The sequence below is a fragment of the Mytilus edulis genome, chromosome 1 (assembly GCF_963676685.1).
Source record: "Mytilus edulis chromosome 1, xbMytEdul2.2, whole genome shotgun sequence".
In the NCBI taxonomy this organism is placed as follows: domain Eukaryota; kingdom Metazoa; phylum Mollusca; class Bivalvia; order Mytilida; family Mytilidae; genus Mytilus; species Mytilus edulis.
Genome location: NC_092344.1, coordinates 35,962,243 through 35,988,383, shown reverse-complemented (window position 1 = coordinate 35,988,383; position 26,141 = coordinate 35,962,243). Strand labels below are relative to the sequence as shown.

Below are 26,141 nucleotides of genomic sequence, written 5' to 3'. Positions count from 1 at the left end.
AAATTTTGTAACCTTGTACTATTACAGGTACTTGGCAACTTATAATTGCTAAATTGGTGATTGAAAACTAAGAATTATTTCCTCTGTTGGTTATTAAACAGCTGTTTTTCACTTGAAAAGGATGTATTAGGGTTGGTGTGGAGTGGTAATAAATTCCAAAATTGGCCCTTCAAAATCCTAAAAGTATTTCCTTTACAACATATTAAATTATAGGTTTAATTAATTTTTATTACGATATGTTTTTCAATAGAAATATCAAATGCGGTCTAAAAGTACCAGTGTTACTAAATACTTATGTATATTTCATTTGGCAAACACCTGCAAAAATGTACATTGCATCTGAGGTATAAGATATCCTTGGAAACATCTATTTGTATAAATGTTGGAGTTTGTTAAACACTGCACTTTACATTTCATTAGAACTAGGAAAGTTGGAAAGTCGTATGACCTTACACATATTAATAACTATAAATTTGACAAAATACATTTGTAAATCGTCAAGTACCCTAAAGTATGAATAGTTTTATAAGGTAATTAATAATGACAAAACTAGTCTAACATCAGTTACCAGACAATATACGATTTTACCACCCACCAGAGTTTAAAGGGAAAAGACCTAAGAGTTGCCATAGTTTATGTTTATTAAAGTGCATGGTCTCGTTTGAAGGCATTCTTATCATTCAGATTAATATAAAGAGAAAAGAAAACGATTCACCTTACAAAGATACTATTATATTAAAAACAACTAGTCATAGAAGACTTATCTGCCCTTGATTGAAATACAACTAAAAACTGGTTTTAGAGGATATTAATTTTATAGTCAAAGATAATGGTGAGATTACTGAGGTGTATCATTTTGATATAACAACATAAAAAAACATTCCAAAATTGTGAGCTCAAAAGATACAAAATGTATAAGACTAGTGAAAATATCAGATTTACTGAGTGAATAATATACTATTGCATATAGTCATATCAAATTATCTTATTTTCATTAACAGTTAGTTATATTAGGATTTAAATTGAGTATTTAATGTCTATTAAGTTAAAATGTTTTTATGCACATGTCTTGCACATGTCTCAATCAAAACATTTATTATTCATTTGAGTCACAAGGCATAACCACTTTACACCAATTTCTTTTTGAGTCATTTATCAAATAATTAAATTTTCAATAAAAATAATTCATGTTGCAATAAATGCTCTAGACCAAAATTAAATGTATACCTATCTGTCAAAGTAATCCTTAAGGTAACCATACAAAATCTATAAATATTTACTTAATTTAATCATTATTAAAATCTTAATGCATTCTAATTAAACTTTCATCTTTTCATGTCATTAGATTCCGTTATTTCATATTGTACCATGAGGGTGTGCCAACAATCTATAACATTAAAACTATCACATTAAATTTTTAAGATGGAATTTCCTCCTGATAGTCAGTCATGCATGACAGTTCTAAACAAGAATATCAATTAATAAATATTTAACTCATTGGGTGGATACAACTTTAAATATATGTATCATATGAATATTCAAAATTAATATATCAAAGCGTTATTTAAACGAAGTTTTTTGTCGATAGTGAATCAAACTTCAATTAGTTTTTGTATATTGGTAGTTTAGGTTTCAACTTTCAAAACTTAAACGTTTTGGCATGTTTTACGAAATTATCTAGCAGTCATCAATATTTTTGTATGATAATATTGAATAAGATGACCTCGTCACACAATCAACACAAACGCCCTAGACAGAAATACTCTTCCATTGTTAGACAAATATTTGGAACAAAGGCTCGATATGAACTGTCTATTGATTTAACAAACATTCAAATCAATCGACTTAACATTGTTTGAATATTATTTGGGATTTCTCAGAAACATCAATTTAAGAGCTTGAAGTGGGATCATTGTGTCACAAAAGGGGAAGTAATTTTTACGGAGAGATATTAAAAGACTAAATCAATAAAGCCGTCTAGGATCTTGTTTAAATATGTTCCACCTTATAAAAATAGAAACTTTTTGCACCTCTTGCTTGACTATTTACATTATACCCTATATTTAAGTCTGTGCAAATAAAAGTCATGATTATTTGTTCATTTCGATTGCTGTTAGCCAATATTACCTCAAATGATTTGCAATTCTTTACTTAACCCACAATTTAAACTAATTTTTGTCTGAATTTCAGGTAAACAGTTCCAGTTTTCAGTACAAGTCTTTGCATATCATATTTTGTCTCAAATATGCAAAGAATGCAAAGATCCATTTAAAATTCCTGATGAATGATCCACTAATTAAGAAAATCTATTTAAAGCTACTTCACTGCACTTCAATTTAACACCTAAGTGCATATTGATATAAATTACATCTATTATGGGTAACTAGCTGTCAATTATTGAAAGATTAACACCTTCTTCATAGCTTTGAACTGAACTGCACTAGTCTTTCTATCCCCCATGCTGCACAGTCTTTTTTTTAAACTATGCAATAAGCACCTGCAGGATGGTGCATTTTCTCATAAAATTTTAGATGTGTATCTAAGATGAAAGGAAAAGTACAATGCAAAATGTTCCCATTGCTAAGTGATCATTGTCATAAATTTCATAAAAACTTTCTGTTATATTTTTTTTTTTACTATTTATTTGATTATGTAAATTGCCCTTTTGCCCTAACTATAAATTTTAAAAGTTAAAATTTAGATTTGGGCAATTTATTTAAAGATGCATTTTGTTTTAAGTTGCATACAGAAGATAACACTACCTTCTTTTTTTACAAAAAACAATAGGAATGGTTGTATTTTAACAGAAGACTTATATTTAAAATTAGTCTTGATTTGCCGACAAAAGTGCATGGAATTTGTGTTTTTTTCCCAGGTACCTTAAAATAGTTATATATATACATAAGTAATACATAATAGACAATAAATTTACACACAACATTAAACTGAGACAAATGATTTAATGAAAGGTTCTGTAAATTTATGACAAAAGCTTGAGTTGGTTAGCTAACATAGGTATGTGAGGAATGTTTTAATACAAGAGGATTATAATGCACTTCTCTTATATATGATATTGAGTAACTTTCATATCTATGCTTTAACTTTTAAATAACAGGTTAAATATTTTCAAAAGATGGATTTATACCTATTTAAAATTTGTACAATTTAATAATGTAAAAGTTTTGAATGTAGTCAAGGCCAGGTTTTGTACACAAAAGTGAAAAGTTTGTTATATAAAAGATAATCTGAATTTTACTTGTAATTAAAGCCCACTTCAGAATTGCTTAGAGGGGAATACTTCAACCTTGCTTCGATACTTTATATTAAAAAATTTCAAGGCCAAAAGAAGATTGAACAGGTTATTTTACGCATTTGAGACATGTATATGTTCAAATTCTCAGCTCTAGACATAGTGCGCGCCAAGAAAACCTGCAGACATACAGATGTCCACTTTTGAAAGAATGCATCAATTTTAAATGCACATGGCAACTGTTTATTTTTGTGCAACATATTAACCTATTTTTATTTCAAATGTTTTAGCGCAAAATGGTCATGTCATGCATATCAGTAAAATGCACAGTTCAAGTTGAATTATTTTTTTCATTCATCATATTAAATCCTATTTCTTTTCACATGCTTTTAAGTGCACATATCCCCCTTTATTGATCCTCTCAAATATTTGTGCCTACATGTACATAATACATTTGTTACCATGAATGAACATATGGCATGTTTCAATATTTTATAAAGGTATACGTTTTCACTAAACCATCAAAATGAAATAAGATCTTTAAAATGCTTAGGCTCCAATGATATATTGCTATTTTTAGTTTTAATAACTGGTGCCATATTAATATTTGATTAAATTTTAAAACAAAAAGACCCTTGCATGTCAAACCCTAATTAAACAAAGGATGTTTCACCAAATGACGTCAACGGGTTGTCCATTAGATAGGTCAAGGACTTTTAAAGACATCTGGGACTTAAGTGGACAATCATCTCTTTAGTCAAATAATTTGAACATAATTATTGAAAATCGATCCAGGGACAATTAAGAAAATTAGATAAATATTTAACACATTTCATAATGTTATGCTAATCTGACATAAGGAAAGAATAGTGAAAGAATTTGATTTAATAAGTTATTGAAAAGATGTCTAAATTCTTGGCAATTTTTGCAGTGTCACTTTTATTATTATGAAATATTTGATAACCTAGTGCATGACATTAAATATTTATAAATTCCATATCTCAGACTAAATGTAGTATTATAAATCATAAATGGTACATTTTGTAAGGTCATATATCATATACCTGAATTGACAAATGTTAATGGGTTATTTTTAATTAAAAAAAAAACTCCTTTTCCTGCAAATTTAAAGAAACTAATATGTCTAATGTGGTCTCCTCTTTTAAATTTTACTTTACTTTTTTTCCACTTTTTTAATTCAATTTAATTTTTTATAAAATCTGTTCACATTATAAGTGTGCATATGTTTTGTGACCTATAGCTACTTCAGATAATTTTGTAACCAAAAGTATGCTTTTTACAAAATTTTCCAATTCAAATTTTATGAATCACAGGTTTAACAGACTGCATAAGGAAAAGAAACGACCTCAGCTGACCAATGGTCACTTGTTTACATGATGACTGTAATAATACAGATTAACATCACAAAGTAATCTTTTTGTTGACAAAGTGACCACAATTACAATCACTTATTATTATTTTATGCCCAAAAGGTAGAAAATCATACATTTTTATTAATTATAAGAATAAAATGACCTTGAGCTATTGGTCAGGATGAAGGTATGTGATCAGATCATATCTACAATAGGACAAAGGCATTTGGTGGAGAGAAATCCAAATTTCCTAAAGACAGACATGATTTTTATGAATACCTGAGCAGTTCATCACTTAATCTCTAACATAAACTATCACCAGACATTTCCAATATTATAACCTCTAACCAGACAAGTCATATTTCCAATATAACCTCTAACCAAAAACATTTGATTGATGGCAATGATGTTGCATTTTCCTAATCCAGAATTTAAAAATACCCTAATAAGTATGTGGTCTCCTCTTTTTAAATTTAAAAAAATACCCTCATAAATATCACGTTGACCAAATTTTGGTTTTGAAGTTTTCATGACATTAAAAAAATATAAAAGAGATAACTGTTTGTATAGTTTACAGGCTTATATTCATCCCAGACAAAAGACGAAACATTTGTAAATTGATTTTGTAATGTATGCTTAACTTCATGAATTTTAAATAAGAAATAACCCACACAACCTCATAAAAAATCATTTTTGAAAAGGTCTAGTCATGGTGATTTATTTAAGTAGGTTACTTTCATATTGTTTGTAAAAAATATAATTATGTGGTATTTATAAATAGGTTATTATTTTTTTAAATTTCTAATTACCTACAGGTGTGCAACTAATTAGAGTTTCCCCCTCATTCTAATTTTAAATCTGATTTTACAAACTCCAATTCCAATTCCTAAGAAACCTTCGACAAAAATGGAAGATTAACAATGTTTTAATGCCCAAAAATTTCAGAAAATGTTCAATTGTTACATAACGATTAGTTTTGACAATGATTTATCTATTTTGTGATAACTTTTAAATTTGATCCTCAAAAAAATCATCATTTTTCAATCACACCCATTTTGTTGATTGTTCATATTGCACTCTGGTGTCATTTGTAGTAGGGGGAACTATGGTAATGCCCATATCAGATGATATTATTAAAAATCTATCTTTTATAAAATCCGTTCAATACTACATTTTGTACTATTGGATGTGGCTAACATATCAGATAGCTTATATATCCTTAACATATCTGATATATGCATATCGTATCATATGCCTTATTTATCAGCTGATTTGACTTATGTTCTTAAAACTGTATGTAATATCAACTTCAAGGTTAAATTAAAATAAATGTTTGAATGAAAAGTCAGAGTAAAGTCATGATCTGAACAAGAAAACGAAAAAAGACACCAGTCCACACCCTATTCACATCTATAAACTGTTAACTGATAAGAAGAGCATGGAGTTCTCAGATGAATCAGAGATACAAAGTGCAGCAGACGACAAATTTTTTAAGCAAGTTTTAAAATATATCTTCATTAAAGTTTGCAAAAGGATAAATTCCGACGAATGAACATGTACTTTTCCCATTATCATCTTTTATAAATTTCTAGGAAACTGACGCAGAAAGTTTTCATGTACTATACAATTAATCTGGTTACTGTAAAACAAAGACTTTGGACATGGGAGATTGAAATTTTTGCTTTTACAAGTTTCTAACAAGTTTTGCTTAATCTACAAACATGAAAACAAATCTAATATCACAAAGAACATCAACCAGTAAACATGTCTATCTGACTTTGTTTAAAGAAACAGATATAAATATTTAATTCAATAATTTGACCCAAGAAAATTAAATTAATATCACTTCCTTTAACAAGCCCATCTGTTCTAAATTTTCTCTGGATTCATAAGTTGTTAGTAAAATCAAGCAAGAATTAAGACTTTTATGTAACTGTATTCTGACTCAGATTGTTAAACAAAATTGGCATACTGACACAAAAAAATGTGCACCAAACACACTTGACATAGTTTACTTTCTTTTTGAAGTTTTTGTGCAGTCTATATCTAATCCCCGCTGACAATAAACTGTAACACAAAAAAATGTAAAATTCTATTTTTTTTTTTTTATATCTTTTCTATTTTTAAGTAAGGAAACCTTAAGCTATTTTGAAAGGATTTTTTTAGAACAATATCTGTGCAGAAAGTTTTAAAATGTCGAAAACTATTGGCCTAATATGGTATTGTACATGTAAGGTTTAATCATGATTGATAATAAAGGTGATCCATGCATGTACCGTATCTTAAATTTACCATTATTTTTTTCCCCCTCCATATTTACAGATTTTTCTGTTTTCCTTGTTCCAAATGTCATTTACAGTATACAAAATAGATTGTTGCTAACGGACCCTAAGTGTGTGGAATTTGACAGGAATGCAGGGGCAGGTGTGGAATGGTTATATTATTACAGCCACCTGTCCCAGCAGACGTCAGGAAAGGTAAATGGACAATTAAGGAAAATGGTCAATAATTCTGTTTATATAGACTATAGGTTATACAAATATTATTGTCCTTTCACATTCAGTTATCATGTGTGAATAAATAAGTCAAAAATTTAAAAATAAGATAAATCAGCACTTCAATCAAAAGCAATTCCGTGGTCTGAATATTTGGATATCTTTGATTAAACATCCTGATACGTGTATGGATGCACCTTTATTTATACGGATGTATGATATAATATTTTTCTATGATAAAATTAAAATTATATCTTGTCTACCATCTGGGGTAATTTGAGTATAATCATTTTTAGATAATCTGCATTCATAAAATGGTCTGGTCTCCTGTTTACATGATTAGTCTGGTCTCCAGTTTATATGATCAGTCTGCAGGTCTCCAGTTTATATGATGTCATACAGACCTGATCAACTATAAGCATGCAAAAATATTCATATCATGTAATAAAATGATGGAAAACAGTTGTTTACACATGATGTAACTGATCAAAATAATTGAAAGTTGACTTTTTGATGGATACTTGAAAAAAAAATTCAAGGTTAAATAAAATTTTGTGCATAAAAATGAGTCTGGTAAGGATTGCATCATGATATTTTTTAGTGGTCATTTGTTCATCCTTCTGTCATTTTATAGCTTGTGGTTCGGTGTGAGCCAATTCAAGACTCAGTGTTGAAGACCATACCTTGACCTACAATGGTTTACTATTACAAATTGTGATTTTCATGGAGAGTTGTCTCATTGGCACTCATGCCACATCTTCTTTTATAACTAAGGACTTCTTGTTGTTAAGAAATCAAATTTAATTTGCAAGATTTCTTTCTGAGTTTTTCAAATTACATCCAATTTGAACCTGTCGACAAACTTTAGACTCTAGAACAAAGCTCCTGAACCAAGGCAATCTTCTTAGATGATTATAGAGGTGAAATAACCATAATGTAATAACATATTTGCATTTTACAGAAGTGGAAATTTAAATACATAGTCATGCTAGTACAAATAATGAAATATATATGCTACTGCATGGTGCATGCATGCACATTAATCTACAAATCATAAGACATGTATCAGATAATCACAGAATAAAACAAAACATGTCGTGGAATTGTGCCAAGTTTAACCACCAAATGCACCGTAAGTTGACAGTTTAAAAAATACAAATAAGTTAGAGATTAAACCATGATGAAAAGTGAAATAAATTCACTTTAGAAATCAACAGAGATACGCGGAATCAGCTGATCAATTACCCCCTACAATCTAACCTAATAGTTTGACACAAAGAAACTCCAGTGGGACAAAAATATTTGATTATCCGTTCTTAAAAACCTGCCAAGTACACTGTTTAAAGTGTACTTAATTTTGAGCTTGCAAGTTATTTAAAACGTAATCCCTTTTATTTGGTACCAAGTTAACACTGTACTATTCAGATGTACAAATAAACAGTATAAGACAGTCCAGGCTAAATGTAAGTCAAGGGGTACATTTTAAAACTTTTGAACAAATATCAACAAAGATCCATTTCATTTTCAAAACATTGGCATTTTAGGCCTTTATTTTCACGATGAAATGCTGAGTTGACGTCAATTCTTCAGAGAAGTTGACCTGTACGTGTCCTTAAATTAAAAAGTCAACAACTTATTATCTTCATTTGTAAAGTTTTTGGCAGCACTTTTACACCAAAGAAAAGAAGTTGGCTATAGAATAAAACAATGTGTGGGGTAAGACAGCAAGGGTAAACCAAATAGACTTCTAGATTTGACCACAGATTTTTTTTTCTTCTGATGGATAACTGCTCACAACAGATGGACAGACTTATAACTAAACTGATTGTTCCTTGTTTGATATCCAGCCCTCAAAATGCAGACACTGAATTACCAAAATAGATGAAGAAAACTTACAACCATCAAGAAGCCAGGGTTAAACAAGATTTTGAATTTACTCAACATTTTTTTAGTAAGAAATTTATGTGACTAGATGTACAGGATGTTTTCAATTTCATCTGAACATCCAAATTATTTTATTTTTAGATAACGAACAGTGCCGATCTTAAATCTTAAACTTCATTTGATCGATACAATTCAATAGCAAAGCATATACATTCTCCAACAACTTCCGCAGGTAACATTGCCTTACGATTCATATATATTTGGTACTATAAATGAATACACATCATTCATAAGTAATTGACCTGAATTATTCATATTTTTGTCATGTCTGGTCTATATATGCCCCTGAGGATGTATTACATATTTTCTACTTTTATCTCTTGTGCAATACACTAACTACAAATAATTTCTCATGCAATACAAATCGATAATTGCTCGTTTCCTAAACGTGTCCTTTTATTTTATCTAAATAACTAAAAATGACCATATTCTAACTTAGTATTCATTGTACGTATCAAAACTTCCTTCCTTTAATGTTTTGAACACTTTTTAAGTACTTCTCCCATAGCTTATTTGTATTTGGTACATTTAAGTTTAAATTTATCAAATCCCAGTTGTAAAGAGGATCAAAGCATAAAAATATGAAGCAGACAAACCAACTAGTCAAATAACAGACAACCCCACAAACTATAAAGAAAGAAAAAAGACAGACAAACCAGAGAATGATAAGAAAGCCATACATATTAAGCAATATGGAAACTTTTATTTCCAACCACATAAATATGAAACATACATTTGTAAATATATGTAAGTCACAGATAAGTATGCTTCTGTTTGAAATAACTTGTACACACAGCGAGAAATTCCATTATCTGTAAGTCATTTCGGTTAATAATTCAATGTTCCAAGACAGTATCAAACTTTTATTTGAAAAATTTAATTTTAAACGTAAAATTAAAATATTTGCACATAAAATAAAAAAATCATTAATTTTATAGTCTCCAAAAGGGGTTGATGGCTTAATGCTCTTTCAGTTTCTTCTGATCAAGCGAATCAATTTTATCCTTGAATGAACAAGAATTTGATATCTAAATGAAATAAATATTGTATGTACTTTTCAGTCTAAATAAAGTTTCTGCACTACGTAGAAAGATTAAACAATGGTAAAAAGCCTACGGATTTTCCTAGGTAACTCCCTCTAACATTTCAATATGTCAATAAATTCTTTTCATCGTTAGATAAGGTTTGATCTATATTCAAAGCCAAGTCAATTCCAAAGATAATTTAAAGTATTAGGATATTTAACAATGTTTTCATTTCTTAAATTTCATTCTAACGATTCTTTGTATTTTGGTTTGTTAAAGGTGATTTTTATTCAGTAAGTTGAGAAATATCTTACGACACTGCTACATTCCACGCTATGTCACAGAGGTGACACTTTATGTATAGTGTTACCCAATAGACCTTTGAAGATGAAATGAATAGTTCAAATTTACCAGGAGTTATTGTTACAACTTCCTTTAATCTGATATTATATTGATCATCTCTAAATAAATATTAATAAATCAATTTGCTAAACAAACCGCAAGGGCATATTTGAGAAAAGGTTTCAATTATTTTTCGTTGAATAAAAACCTTACTCTGGCATTTTACTTTAGGAAATATCCTGTCACATTTTAACCTACCATTCATAAGGGTAAAAAAATAAACGCAATCACCTCTTTGAAACCTATTTAAAAACATGTCTTGTTTTGATAATAGTATGTTGTTAGGTTACTGTGTGTTTATACCACCATCTCCTTATATTCACATTGAAAGTCAAGCTTTATAATCAAGCCAAAATTCGGCAGTAAAGGCTTTCAGTTACAAGCTTTTCTTTCTTGTTTTGTTCATATTGTATAACAGTTTTCAAACTTTGTTATCAAGCCAACAGTTAGCACTAAAGGCCATCATGTACAAGCTTTTCTTTTGTTTTGTTCATATTGTATAACAGTTTTCAAACTTTATTATCAAGACAACAGTCAGCACTAAAGGCTGTCATGTACAGGCTTTTGTTTCTTTAGACTTTAGTATTTGGGTGACCAATGGGCACATTCTGTGATCCAATATAACAGATACATACCTTCTCTAATGTTGATGATATTTGGATGACTGAGGGATGACATGACATGGATTTCTCGTCGTAATCGACGTAGATCTGTATCATCTTGCACTTTATTTTTCTTGATGTATTTTATTGCAACCTGAAATATAAGAATACATGTTATTCATTTGAATAATCTCAAAAGTTTGTCCACCTTCCAAATAGTTTACTAACTTTGTCAGCCTACATGTAACATGACTATAATTTCCAACCTTTGAGCTCAAACAGAGCACTAGTCTATGCAGTTCAATATTAAAAAAAAGTTAGCAAGACTATTGTGTAAAGTAGAACTCAGAATCTCTTTCTATTTAGATCTTTAATCCTAGTACATGTATCGATGATAAGTTTATTGATGGTTCTAATTTCAATTTCTGCATTATTCTAATTTTGGACCAGTTGACCAAATGTCATTCTAAAACAATGCCAATAACATGTAATTTTTTCTTATAAGACAGAAATAAACAGGAGAATGTTTACTTTCCTTAAATGATTGATTGATTATGGTGTTTTAATGCCACTTTTAGAACTATTGCCTATTTCATGACAGAAGCCTGGATTGCACCAGAGAGAAGGAAAACTGGCAATCCTTCAATGACAACAACCTTGCAATTTGTGTATAAACATGTATTAGTTGTAGACTGAGTTTTAAATTAGCCACAATGGCCTTCTCGTAGAACAGTCACCCAGTTCCAAAGAATGAAAATTATAGGCTTATCAAAACAACTCCTCCCTTATGGCTTGATATGGTTATAATATTCAATGTCATTAAGTTCTAATAATCTTTTCTTACACAGTTTAAGCTCATATATACTTCCTATGGACAGACCATGTTTTGTTAATGTATTATATTTCTTAATAACCTTTGCTGGAGGGATTATGATGAAGCAAATTATCGTTACTACGATAATAAAATTTTATACACTATAATAATAATTCTTTTATGTTTGACCTGTTCCACTTTCAAGCTAGTCATTTTATAAACAATAATGATTTTGCAGTTCTCAAATAAGAAATTTCTAGAAAAAAAAGTTGTATGTCAAGAAACTTTAAATATTTAGACTAATCTGTATGTACATGTTACGTACAATGTATACAAATCGTGCTAAAAAATTATGAATCACGTCACTTTGATATTGTGTCAAACATTCGTAATAAAAAAAATGACTATTCAAAATTTCAAAAAATTGGAAGGTAGCGGATATTGTGGTTAAATTACCATAGAAATAAATAGAAATGTTTTATCATCTGATCTCTGACTCTAAATAAAGCCACTAATGGCCCACTGACATCATTTGACAACAACTTACGTTTTAGTAAATTTGACAGATTAAAGTATTTCTAAAATTTGACAAGTAACTGTGTGAACTATGGCATTTGTTTGATCTTTTGATTATTAAATAAAGTGATTTCCATTATAGTTATTTTGAAAACATATTGTATTGTACTTAACCAAGGTGAAAGGAAGTCTCTAATTGTCATCAATTAAAACTTTAATAAAACACCTTTGCATAAAAAATAAAGGGCTGCGCTTTAGCGCATGATACGCCCGTTGCTCTTTTAACTTGTCTTTTATGCTTTAAATGAATTTATATGATCAACTAGAAATAGTGTGAGCCCTGTCAAATACTCCCCCCCCCAAATAATAAATAAAAATGCACAAAAAAATTGGCACTATTAAGGCTACCTCAAATTTAACTAAGTTTGTTGTCTTTAATTTTTCATCCATACATAAAATTTTGTGAAAGTGTTAGTTATTGTCCCAAAATTGGAAAAATCCCCCCTTTTTTAAGCATAAAAATTCATAACACGGAAATGTAAAATCTGAAATTTATAAAAATTGAAAGGGAGCTTACATCAATAGATATAAACAATTCACCAAAGTTTCATGGACATTGGTGAAAGCCTTTTTGAGTTATTGTCCGAAGTGTTAAAAATCACCCTTTTTTTATGAATAAAGCCCCATAAATCCAAAACTTAAAATCTGAAATTTATAAAAATTGAAAGGGAGCTTACATCAATAGATATAAACAATTCACCAAAGTTTCATGGACATTGGTGAAAGCCTTTTTGAATTATTGTCCAAAGTGTTAAAAATCACCCTTTTTTTTATGAATAAAGCCCCATAAATCCAAAACTTAAAATCTGAAATTTATAAAAATTGAAAGGGAGCTTACATCAATAGATATAAACAATTCACCAAAGTTTCATGGACATTGGTATAAGCCTTTTTGAGTTATTGTCCGAAGTGTTAAAAATCACCCTTTTTTTATGAATAAAGCCCCATAAATCCCAAACTTAAAATCTGAAATTAAAAAAAAACGAAAGGGAGCTTACATCAATAGATATAAACAATTCACCAAAGTTTCATGGACATTGGTGAAAGCCTTTTTGAGTTATTGTCCGAAGTGTTGAAAATCCCCCCTTTTTTATGAATAAAGCCCCATAAATCCAAACCTTAAAATCTGAAATTAAAAAAAAACGAAAGGGAGCTTACATCAATAGATATAAACAATTCACCAAAGTTTCATGGACATTGGTGAAAGCCTTTTTGAGTTATTGTCCGAAGTGTTAAAAATCACCCTTTTTTTATGAATAAAGCCCCATAAATCCAAAACTTAAAATCTGAAATTAAAAAAAAACAAAAGGGAGCTTACGTCAATAGATATAAACAATTCACTTAAGTTTCATGGAAATTGGTGTAGGTGTTTTTGAGTTATTGTCCGAAGTGTGGACGACGGACGGACGGACAGACGGACGGACGGATGGACAGACGGACGGACAACGGTATACCATAATACGTCCCGTCCCGGGCGTATAAAAACCACTTTGATATTATTATCCTTGAAAAAATTATTTAGTTTTCTTAACCTTGAAAAAAAAATCTTTTTCTGGACTACTTTCAACATACAAAAAAACTTTCCCTTTATCATATATATATAATGGCAACTTTCATACTATTTGTAATGTTTTAAAGATTAAAATTAAAATAATTAAAATTTCAAAAATTATGACTAAATGATAATATATATATATATATTACAATGTATGAAGATATGTATACATTCGTCATAATTTAGGTTAAATGACCACAAAATATTTTTAAGAGATAAATGACCAAGATAAAATAATTTACCATATCATTTTCACGGATTTACACATCTCTGATTCTGATATTATCAAAGAGATTAAGGAAACAATCAAAGATTTTTACGCCTGCAAAATATTTGTGGTTATAAAAAAGATCCACTAATCACTAAAGTGTGTTTTTAAATTAAATCCTAACAGAAAATTGATAATATAAATCAAAAGAAACATTACATAGATATTGAGTCATGGTTTAAATAAAAGGATCTTTAATTATTATGACAACAAATTGGGACTTAAGATTAAATAACAATATGGATGGCATGGGAATATAAAATTCTTATAGAATTAATCAGAAATAAAAAAAAATCTTTTGTGTGCACAATTGATATTATTTTATTACTATGTGCATAATACAACTACCATAAATTCCTTCCCTGGCTTTAATTTCCCACAAGTTTTAGTATAGTTTTATTATTGTGCACTATCAATAAATACATGCACACATGTAATTAAATAATATATGTTACAATTATCCAGGGCATTGTAAGGACATAAAAAGAACTAAAATATGAGAATGGAATAATGATGAGTCAATACTAACAGGAAGACAATATGACCACAAATAATAATATTGTCTCCATGAAAACTTCCCAATGACAACCAGTTGTACTGATCATAAGTGTGAGACAGTCATGATAGTTTTGTTTACTTGTGGGAGTCAATCATGAAATGTACAAGTTGACAGATTGTGACCTATTGTTTCCCATAAGTTCAAAGAGCTATAAAGACACATGGGAAGTGATAATAAAACATTAAGTTTGTCCTTAAGTCCCATTTCCTTTCAATGCAATATGTATCTTTCATCATAGATGTATATTTCGTTTTATTGTCTATTTCCTGGTTAACTGTATCATCAGAAATGACCAGGTGATACATGTTTGACGTGACCAATTATATCTATACACATTATATATATCATTTTAAAACAATGGTTAAATTACTTAAAAACATTAAACTATGCTGAGAAATTTCATATCCATGCATGATTTTTCTTTACCCTACATCACACCACTTTCTATTGACAAACTTTTTTTGACGGGTCATTGTAAATAGTAATAAATACTTGAAATTCTTTTTGGTAATAAATAACTACCAGTTGGTCAATTTCAGTTAAATAGAGAGTGTATTGTATTGTGTATTGGGGTATAAAATAAATTGATGTTTGTGTTAAAGTGATAATAATAGGGTAATGATTTAAAACTGACCACGGTCACACTACCCTGTTGGGACTCTAAAATATGAAAGATATTTCTTAACTCTTGACAGCTATTGATAACACTATCGAAGTTTCAGTGTATATAATTGTTTTAATAACTTTAATTTTTATCTAGTGATTTTCAGATTGAAATTGTTCATTCAGGACCTAATATTTATATATGCTAATGATGGATCTGAGCATACATGTACATGTAAATGAAGATATAGATACAGTAGCAACTGCAAGCAATGCATGTTTACCACGAAGATTTAAGTAACAATTTATAGCAATGATAATGAGATGACCATGGTCCATTTTCCTGAATTGAGAATATCCTTGAAATAATCTTCTTATCACCTTTTCGATTTGGGAGAAATTTTTCAGTATCTTAAGCACTTGATAGAATATCAATCACTTTCCAATTAAGATTAAATGTGTATCAAACTATATCTTAGTAAATTAGCTGAATCAGCATTCTGATCAAATTTATGTTCAGAGTCCACTACCTCCTACCGAGGAAATTACCAATAAGTCAATTGAGTAGAAACTTCAATAATGGAAAGATGATATAATTAGGGATAAGAAACATTTCATATGACCTCTGGTCCTACTTACTTGTTTGCTTATATTGAAGGGTCAAAGGGTCATTTTGAGAGTTTTACACCTAAGAAACAAACAAGGGTAGATTAGTTATGACTTCACTCTCAGATTGTCGACCCCTTGTGGGGATTTAATATTTGATTATCTAACTTTGGTATGTTAAAAATCCATTTGAATCATTATCCATTATTTAAACAAAAAAGTATGTGATATCATTGGTCACAGTATTATAGATATCATTTATAAATGACTAATTTTTCAAGATAGAAATCTCTTTTAAATAGGATTTACATTTTGTTTTAATTTTTCCTTGAGATGAACTATGGAAAGAGCAATGTAACAAGTACAAAAAATGTATCTAGGGAGAAAACAATAGACATATGAAAATATGAAAATATAAATACACACATTGTTTGTTTAAAAAGCAAAATAATATTGATAAGAAAATAAACAAAGAAAAACGGTATTGAATAACTTGTTTCTGGTATCGGAAAATCTATCCATTACTGACTCATTATATACCCATAGCAAAGACAAAATACAACTTTGTTGTCACTAGAGGCAGGGAAGTGCACCACACTTTCAAACGATTATTTTACCTATATTATTTTACTTGAGTATGTGAGATAACTTGTAATTAGGTCTTCTGTGTGTTTGATTGGAAAGAAAAGATTATATGTGCCTTAAGTAAATTCAAAGAGATCTTTTGTTTTAGAAATAATAGCCTGACGTCAGACATTAATTTTATATCATACTCAATTTTGTAAAGCATATCATACCAGTGACGTGTAAATCGATACATATTTTCTTGTCAATTAGTCTGGAATGAACTAGTTAATTGAAAAAAATAACCCTTTTAAAAATACAATTCTGCAATCTTTAATCAGAGGAAAAAACTGTAATAAAACCTAAGCATATGGATGAGTAAAAGATAAATCAATGCATTTGTACACAAACAATGTGAAAGAAAGAGTTTTATTACAAGTACAAAAGATTTTAAGTTCATAAAGCATTCTGAACAAGTTGATAAAAATAGTTTTTATTCCTTCCAGACAAGAATATAAAATCAATCATATGAAAACATTTCACAGGTATGTGACAAGGATGATCTTTTTTTATATTTATGTGACAAAGCTCCTCTTATTTGAATGATAAGTGTACTGAATAATCCCATTATTACACTGTTGAAGAAGATTACATAATAAATAAAAAGACTTTTATATTTTACAAAGAAAAAAATGTATGTTTTTTTTTTTACATTTCTTCTTCTTGACGAACATGTACATGTATAGTTAAATCCTTAAACAGAATAGAATATGTCACAATAGAAAAAAAATAGAAAAAAAAAATCTTATCACAAAATCAGCTGTCAGAATAAACGAGACAGATGGCACTGTTCATTAGCATGACAAAGCCAATCCAATGGTGCCTTCAGATGAATTGGTAAATTAATAATAATGTGACTCAAACTTAATACTCCTTTCATAAACATGTTAGGTTCCACAAATTTTAGCTTACAGTTTATATAAAAGATGTGTCTATCAAGTATTTTTTTTAAAACTACAATGTACCCATCACAAACATGTCACTGACATACACATGTACTAACAATACTAAATGATTGAAGTTATTGCCAATTATTTTGTAAACATGTACTTTTTAAATCAAAGGAAAACTCCATGTACATTGTTGTCTACTTGAAACTTAAAAAATAATTGATTTCAATTCAACTGTTGTAATTGGTTGTAGACTTCAATTTAATAATCAGACTAAATGTCTGCAATACTGTTGAACCTACATGTAGGATATAGATATTCTACATGAGATGATTTTTTTTGTGTTAATGAATGATTTTATTCTCATTTTTGTTACTAATAGATATGCAGTTTGTAAGTAAACAATTTCAGGCAATAAGGAAAAAAGAAAAGATTGTAAAATCAAAGCCTACAGATGTAAATATACTGTAACATATTTTAAAATGAATTTTGATATCCTAGAGCTAAACATGTAGTGCACTATACATTTGGGTTGAAAAGTGAACAGCAAATACTAACACTGTTAGGGGTTTCAAGAAAAAGAAACATATCAATAAATATACATTGAAAATATCAAAATGAATATTTAAAATACCTTTTCCCCTGTGCCTTTTTCAACAGCAAGTTTGACTTTACCATACATTCCTTCACCCAAAGTTTTCCCCAATTCAAATCTATTCCTTAGATTATGTCTATGTGAATGAAGGACTGGTTTAAATCCAGGACCAACTGGACAGTCCAGCATCTCCTCTGGACCCATCATTTCTTCATCTGACATTTTAGCAGGCATTGTAGTGTCACTCATTGGCATCCATGGGTTCCGGCCTAACACACTGCACATAAGCCTGCTTATGGATCAAGAGCACTTAATTGTCTCATAGAATAATGCAATAAGTTAATGGTGAAATGGTTATAATACGGTAAAATATTCCACATTAAAATTAAGTTAGATATTGTTATAACACTGACAAATCAGAAGATTGAAAATACAAAATGTAGGCACTGTCAGTTGTTGATACTCCAAAGAAAATATGTATACTGTCAACCAGGCAAGCGTGGATACTATTCACTGCTTTCGTTTTGTTCAGGTTGTGGTATATTTAGAGGTCTAATCAGTAATGAACTAGCTTACCACTTAAAAATAATGGGCGGAGTTTCACAGTCTGTTTGTTGTCTAGTCTCGATCACCCAGACGCATTATGAATATAGCGTCTGGATTTTTGTGTCTTTGGATTTCGTTCATAGATGGCGTTTTAAAATTAGGTAATGACCTTGACTACATGTTCCCGGAAGAAAAAACTTCAGGAATATGGACGATAACATGCGGCAGTGGTTGACCAGAGTTGATCAGAGTTGTGAGGTTCAGTGTAAAATGAAACGTTTAAACAGCATGGAAACTAGACAATTAACTTATCAAGGTTCATGTTTACGAATGTCTCTTTTAATAGGATAGGGAAAAGGTAGTTTTTTAACACATAACTCAGAAAAGGGGGGGGGGGGGGGTGCAAACTTATCCTTAGTTGTTACAACCTACTGTTTTTGTACACCTTTATGCAACCAAGGATTAGTTTGCAAAATCATAACAACCAGAGGCGGATTTAGGGGGGGGGGGGGGGCTGGCCTCCCCTTTTTGAGAAAAAAAATTGGTTGCTTATATAGGGAATCATTGAAGCGTGACTGGAGCGGGCCCCCTCTTAGGTCAGTCAGTGGGCCCCCACTTTGAAAATTTCTGGATCCGCCACTGACAACTAGTATCTTAAAAATAAAATATTTGACAGTTTGTATTAGGTTTGCAGTTATTTTACCTCATGCATCGATCAATGAAATCTGAGACAACACAGTAATCTCAGCTGAAATCTCAATATAAAAAAAAACCCAAAACTACCAAAACATTTGACTCTGCAAATCACAAGGATATTTAATATGACTAATCTGCAGTAAGCACCAAGAATTGATGCTTAAAGGGAAGTCCCTTCTTGTACTTTATGCAGATGAGTCAAACTCCTAAATTATTTAAAATATATTTTAAAAGCATATTTTTAAGATTATAGATTCTGTGTCCAACCAGCAAAGATCATCAAGGGACGGTGCAAGAGAATATGAAATTCTTCTTACAATAAGACAATTTATCCTCATGCTATATATATGGATTATGCCATTTAGAATTTAGAATGCACTTAATGAAACTAACAATTAAACAAATACAGATTTACCGTTGTAACAATTGTTGATTGCCATAACAGGCTGATTAGTATTGAGAATGAAATAAATAATATGACCAACAGAATACAGTATATTATAACTATCTATAATCTATGTACATTGTAATCTATGCATAAAGTATCTGCATTGAGTTGCATCTGAAATAGTAAAATACTGACATATTATATCTTTTCCAGGTCAGTTATCTGTATTGAATGGCTGGAGAAGACAAACCTAGTACAAATGTATATAGGGGAACGAAGAGGCCTCACATATAACTGACTGTCATTGGGTAATTTTATTATTAATAAAAAATTGAGAATGGAAATGGGGAATGTGTCAAAGAGACAACAACCTGACCAAAGAGCAGAAAACAGCCAAAGACCACCAATGGATCTACAAAACACTGAGAAAATCACGCACACAGAGGCATGCTTCAGCTGCCACCTTAACAAAAATGTGTACTACTCCTGGTAACATGGGGTCAAGGTGATAATGAATGTTATACTAGACTCCGAAATATATAAATGAACTAAAATTAAATATCATACAAGACTAACAAAGGCCAGAGGCTCCTGACTTGGGACATGCGAAAAAATGTGTAGGGGTTAAACATGTTTTGCAAGATCTCAACCTATCCAGCTAGCCATTGTAGAAAAACAAAAACAATAGGCACATTAAATCTCAGTTTAAAGAAGTCATATTTAGTCCTATGTCAGAATAGGAAACAAACCAAACTAAGCAAAATGACGATGAAAAAATTTACAAAGGACTACTAGCAGTTACTGACATGTTCCTCGGACATATGTGAACTTAACTTTAAATGTCATACACTATATGCATGATATGTTTTATCACTTTTTGACTTTTTTTTTTTTAGCATATGAAATATATCTTGAATATATTGTACCAATGGTTTTTTTAAGAATATTTTTTTGGCACCCTAATACCGGTACGACATAAATTACCAATAAGAAAAATAATTTCTTTGGTTTTATTCCGATACAGATACATGAAGTCAGACTAAATGTTTTTGAACCTTGCATATCTACTTGAACTTGTTTCTTAGTTTTGCAAAATTACTTTATTCAGTAAAATTTCTAAACAAATGTATAGTTTTGTAGACATTGGCCTCACACAAATTGCATTTTATTAAACTTGAGCTAATTATATTTCAGCAAAAGGCTTTGCAGCCATACAAAACATGTATTTCATCTTGGAAGAAAAAGAACAACAGTCCTGATGATGGTGACAGGTCAAATTAATCTACCAGGTAACACATACACAACATATTGTTTTAAGGCTTTTCCATTTAAACATACATGCATGCATATTGGGACCAGGGAAGACACTTAGAGATCCAAAGTTATAATGTGGGGTGGGGTTAATTGCAATGAAAATGTTAGTGAAATTCTCAATTGGCTTCTATCAGTTGATTATTGATTAAGTATAAATTTAACTTTATTAGCTATAGTTGAAAAATCTACTTTTTTCATCTGTTATATTTATCCTTCCATGGATGGGCACTTGTTGTTTAACTTACATACATTATTGTTATGTTAGTTTAGTAAAATATAATAATGGATTAAACCCAGATTTTAGTTATAGCCTCCTTTTGTTGTGCTTGATATCCTGAATTTTTTTTATATTAAGATAAGTAAGTTAACACTTATAGATATTCTCCATCAAATATAATATTTTTTTACAACCAGTATATATTTTAAATGGAACGTCAGAAAGCGAGAGTAAAAAAAAAACAATTCACAAAAACAGAAAAATTGAAACAAATGCATGACATAGATGTGTTGAAAAACAAAAGGAATGTTTCTCTGTTTAAGAGTTATTGTATGGACTACAAACACAATACAACCCTCTTAAAACCCAGGTTATATCAGGTGTTAAAAGTGAACATACACTGCTTGTATATGATTTATAGTTCATAACAGTCTCATTCTGTACCTCTGTCAAATTAGCCATACTTGGTATAGAATAAAGATTATTTGTACACAATGATTTTCAATGTAAAGTTTCACATAGGAAAATAACTTTGTATAATTTTCATATGTCTGTTTCCTGTAAACTAGTAACGATTACCAGTATAGTTGTATAGTTCTGAGCATTTTGTCAAACATATAAACTTGTAATAATATTCCCTGAACATTTTGGTACAGGATTGTGGGTAAAACTCTTAAAATATAAATATTTCTGTAACAATTGTACATGTAATAACAATTAGCCACTTCATGATATCCATTACCAAAAATGTTGTATAGTCTGATTATAACCACAGAATTTACTTTGCTTTTCAGATACTAGTGAAGAAATAAAGAAACAAGAGTAGACACCATTTGACCAACTGTGCTTACAATACTTGTGCAATAGTTGTAATTGATGTCCATACTACATTGTAGTGTCATACATGTATGATAATACATTACAGCATCCATAGAATTATCATCTTGGTCGTCAATGCCTCTCATTTCTTAATAAATTGCATTTGTTATTTTGGTTGTATGATTTTCTAAACAGACTTTTTTGTTATTAATGGAGTAGAATGTTGAAAAAACAAATGACAAAGATCATTGCTGAATGAAGTACAAGTATTTTTTTAAAGTTTAAATAGACAATTGGTATGGTGTTTGAGTGATTTTAAATAGATATTTCTTATTTGTTTCCAGTACATTAATAACCACTTTATCACACAATCAGTGGCAGATCCAGAAATTTTCATAAGTTGGGGCCCACTGACTGCCTAAGAGGGGGTCCGGCCCACTCCAGTCATGCTTCAGTGATTTCCTATATAATCAACCAAATTTCTTTCCAAAAAAGGGGAAGCCAGGGGCCCCTGGCCCCCTCTAAATCCGCCTCTGACAATACCATGAAAATAAATTAGCTGTAGCTATTTGTTGTATTTCGTTTTACATTGTTTATTTCTGACATAAAACCCGCTTAAAAAAATACAATTTGAAACTAGAAACACTTATCCTAAAAATTGCATTTTAATATTAAAACCAAAGAGAATGAAGAAAGAACACTATCGAGTGTACCTTAATATGATTCTGAAAAGTAATCATTACATTGAATGCTTATAATTACAATGAGATATGGTATGATTGCCACTGAGATTTATATCCACCAGAGTTCAAATATTGTGCATTCAATTTGTAGGTCACCTTTCAACCTTCAACAATGAGCAAAATCCATAGCCTATAGTAAGCTTTAAAATGCTCTAACATGGCAAAAAACATTGTTAATCTAACTGATATTTCTAAATTACTGAAAATCAATTGTTATGATGGAGAAAATAAGTGGCATTACAGTTTATCATGTTTATGTCATGGACACAAAGACCATCTAGGAGTTTTGCAAATGCCTACTTTGGACAGTCAAACGACAAGTAGGAATAAAAAAATCTACTTTAATGTTGAATATATTAAATTGATAATAGATATGGGGAATGTGTCAAAGAGACAATTAAGTAGAAGAAAACAGCCAAAGGACACCAATGCTTCTTATCACAGAAAAGAAAATCCAGCTCCCTCAGGCAGGCTTTAGCTGAACTCTAAAACAAAATGTGTACTAGTTCAGTGAAAATAGATGTCATACAAAACTTCAAAACATAAATGAACTAAGATTGAAAGTCCTACAAGGCTATTTAACATGCATAAAAATAAAAAGATGAGTATAAAAAAGATGTGATATAATTTCCAATGAAAAACTATAGGTTACTGTACAGCCTTCAACAATGAGCAAAACCCATACAACGTAATACAAATATACAGTTGTATAAAGATGAAGGAAAAACAAACGACAACCACTGAATTAGAGGCTGTTGCCTTGGGACAGGCACATATATACATACATACAGAATGTGGTTGGGTTAAACATGTTAGCGGTATCCCAACCCGCCCCCCATACCTAGGACAGTGGTGTAACAGTACAACATAAGAACGAACTATAAAAAAATCAGTTGAAAAAGGCTAGTCATCAGATGGATACAATTAGAAATACTACATAGAGTGGACGTGGCCGGGTACTTGTATATCCCAACAACAAAGGTACATTTGAGTATGATTGCCAATGAGACAACTCAATCAAAGTTCAAATCAAGTGGATGTTATCAATTATAGGCAACTGTACAGTCTTCAACAATGAGTAAAACCCATATATAGTCTGCTGTTAAAGGCCCAGACATAAATTATATGAACAATTCAAATGAGAAACTGACGGCCTAATTTATTACAAAACAAAAAATATCGAAAATTAAAAATTACATGCATGAACCAACAACAACCACTGAACTAAAGCTTAAGGCATAACACTGTACAAGGGTTAAATAATACTATTAATTTGAAAGCATGCCTTTTATGGCTTTATTTGTAAATACCCAGCTATCTATCTAATTGCCAACTGCAGAAATTGTAATATTTCATAAAAGGCTATCAGGAACTATGATACTGAAAATATATGGTTTTTGGTAGGGTTTGTGTTGCTTTCTTTAGTTTTTGTTGTTGCGTTGTGTCCTTCTTTATGACTATAAATACTAGGAAAAAGAAATAACCTAGTAAACTGAATTAGTAAGTCTATCAAGCCTCTAATCCTTGTTGTTAGGGTATATTAAGAAAATAAAATTGCAATGAATAACAATACAGTAGAAAGTAGGTCAACAAACACTATCTCGATGTGGCTATATATGTATGTAGATTTATGTTAAATTGAAGGGCATGTAAATAAAAATAATCAGATTTTCCTGTTCTTTTAGTTAAAACCATTCACAGCCAAAAATATCTGGTGAAATTCTGTTGATTGATGTGCAACTCAGTATATTATATAAAGGCATACGACTACAATTCACACATATGCACAGTACATAAAATCATGAGTTACTTAATCCTGCAAAAATCCATAGAAGAATATTGACAGCAATCGATCAATGCAATACTGCTTTGCTCTACAAAATAAAACAAATTTATTATACATTAAATATTGAATCACCTGAGTAAAAAATTGTCTATAATAATAGTCTGAGGTCTTACTCAATAAAATAAGACCTTGTACAGCTGTTGCATACTTGCAGTGTTTTATTCATATTATAAACCATTACCAGGGTAACAAAGAAATACAATATTAAAGACTTTAAATCAAAGAGGACTGACAGAAGACCAAATAAGGTACACAAGCTCCATACAAATTTAAAAAAGAATGTTTAGAGAGGGAAGGCATCACAGAAAAAAACATGCCTAGTCCTATAATTTTTGCATCTACATGTAAGCAAAAATATAAAATAGTCTTTCAAAGTGTCAAAATTATTTGGACTCTTGGACATGTTTTGAACTTACGATACCAGATAGATGTAAATAGTTCTTTCAATGCCAATGTGAAACATTTCTTCAAATAATATAAATATATGCTCATTTGACATAAATTTTGTACTAAAAAGTGGCTTTTATAAAAAAACAAAAACAAAATTAATCACTTCAAATGTATTACTCATATAAGGGAGCTACCATTTGATTTTTATGGGGGGGCTAGGATGAAATTTGAAAAAAATAGGCAGGACAGGAGTTTTGAGTAAAAAAAATAGGCAGGATGAGACATTTGCAAAAAAAAAAAAGTCAGGACGGCAATTTAGGTAAAAAAAAGTCAGGATAAACTAAAAAAAAAAAGACAGGACCGAACAGAGTGAAAAATAAAAAGGCAGGACAGATATTACAGCTAAAAAAAATTCAGGACAAAATTTTTCATCCTAGCCCCCCCCCCCCTTCCCATAAAAATCAAATGGTAGCTCCCTAAGGGATAGTCATGCAATTGAGGGGTTGTTCCTAACCTGTTGGAGGCAATGTCTTTTTAATACAATTATTAAATTAAAATTATTTTGAAACTCAGATCACAGGGGTTTGTTTCAAACCCTGTGCTCAGATGATCTCAGATGTTCAACTGTTCAATAAATTTATGTTGCGCGACTTTACTGTTTTTGCTTTTAAACCTATCAACTATAACCTACAATTCACCTACTGCCTTTTGACAACATATTAATTACACCATGACCCTTTAACACGTATATGCTAGCTGCATGTTGATGTTCTGTGGTTGAAGTCGATAAAAAAACAAGCACTCATGGAGGCTGCCATTTTGGATGTTGTGGGTCAAACTATCATTTTGGATACTATCGTTACTTTTCATAGGGTCGACGAATAATCCAAAATGTTCCGAGTCTCTGACAGAAATCTGTCATAAGAATTTTTACCATTGCGAAAACCCAGACGTTTGATTACAAATTCAAGCGTCTGGGTAATCGAGACTATTTGTTGTCG

The 26,141-nt window shown here is 30.3% G+C and overlaps 1 protein-coding gene across 1 annotated transcript in view; it reads right to left on the bottom strand.

The window, feature by feature from the left end:
* LOC139511985 (NUAK family SNF1-like kinase 1) overlaps window positions 1-18,801 on the bottom strand; it is a 49,128-nt gene extending 30,327 nt beyond the window's left edge. The window contains exons 1-2 of the mRNA XM_071299245.1: window positions 18,221-18,801; window positions 11,125-11,245 (exon numbers count right to left, since the gene is read on the bottom strand). Coding sequence (XP_071155346.1) covers window positions 11,125-11,245; window positions 18,221-18,466 — 367 coding nt within the window. The 5' untranslated portion in view covers window positions 18,467-18,801. The remainder of the gene's footprint in view (window positions 1-11,124; window positions 11,246-18,220) is intronic.
* Window positions 18,802-26,141: the final 7,340 nt, after the last annotated feature.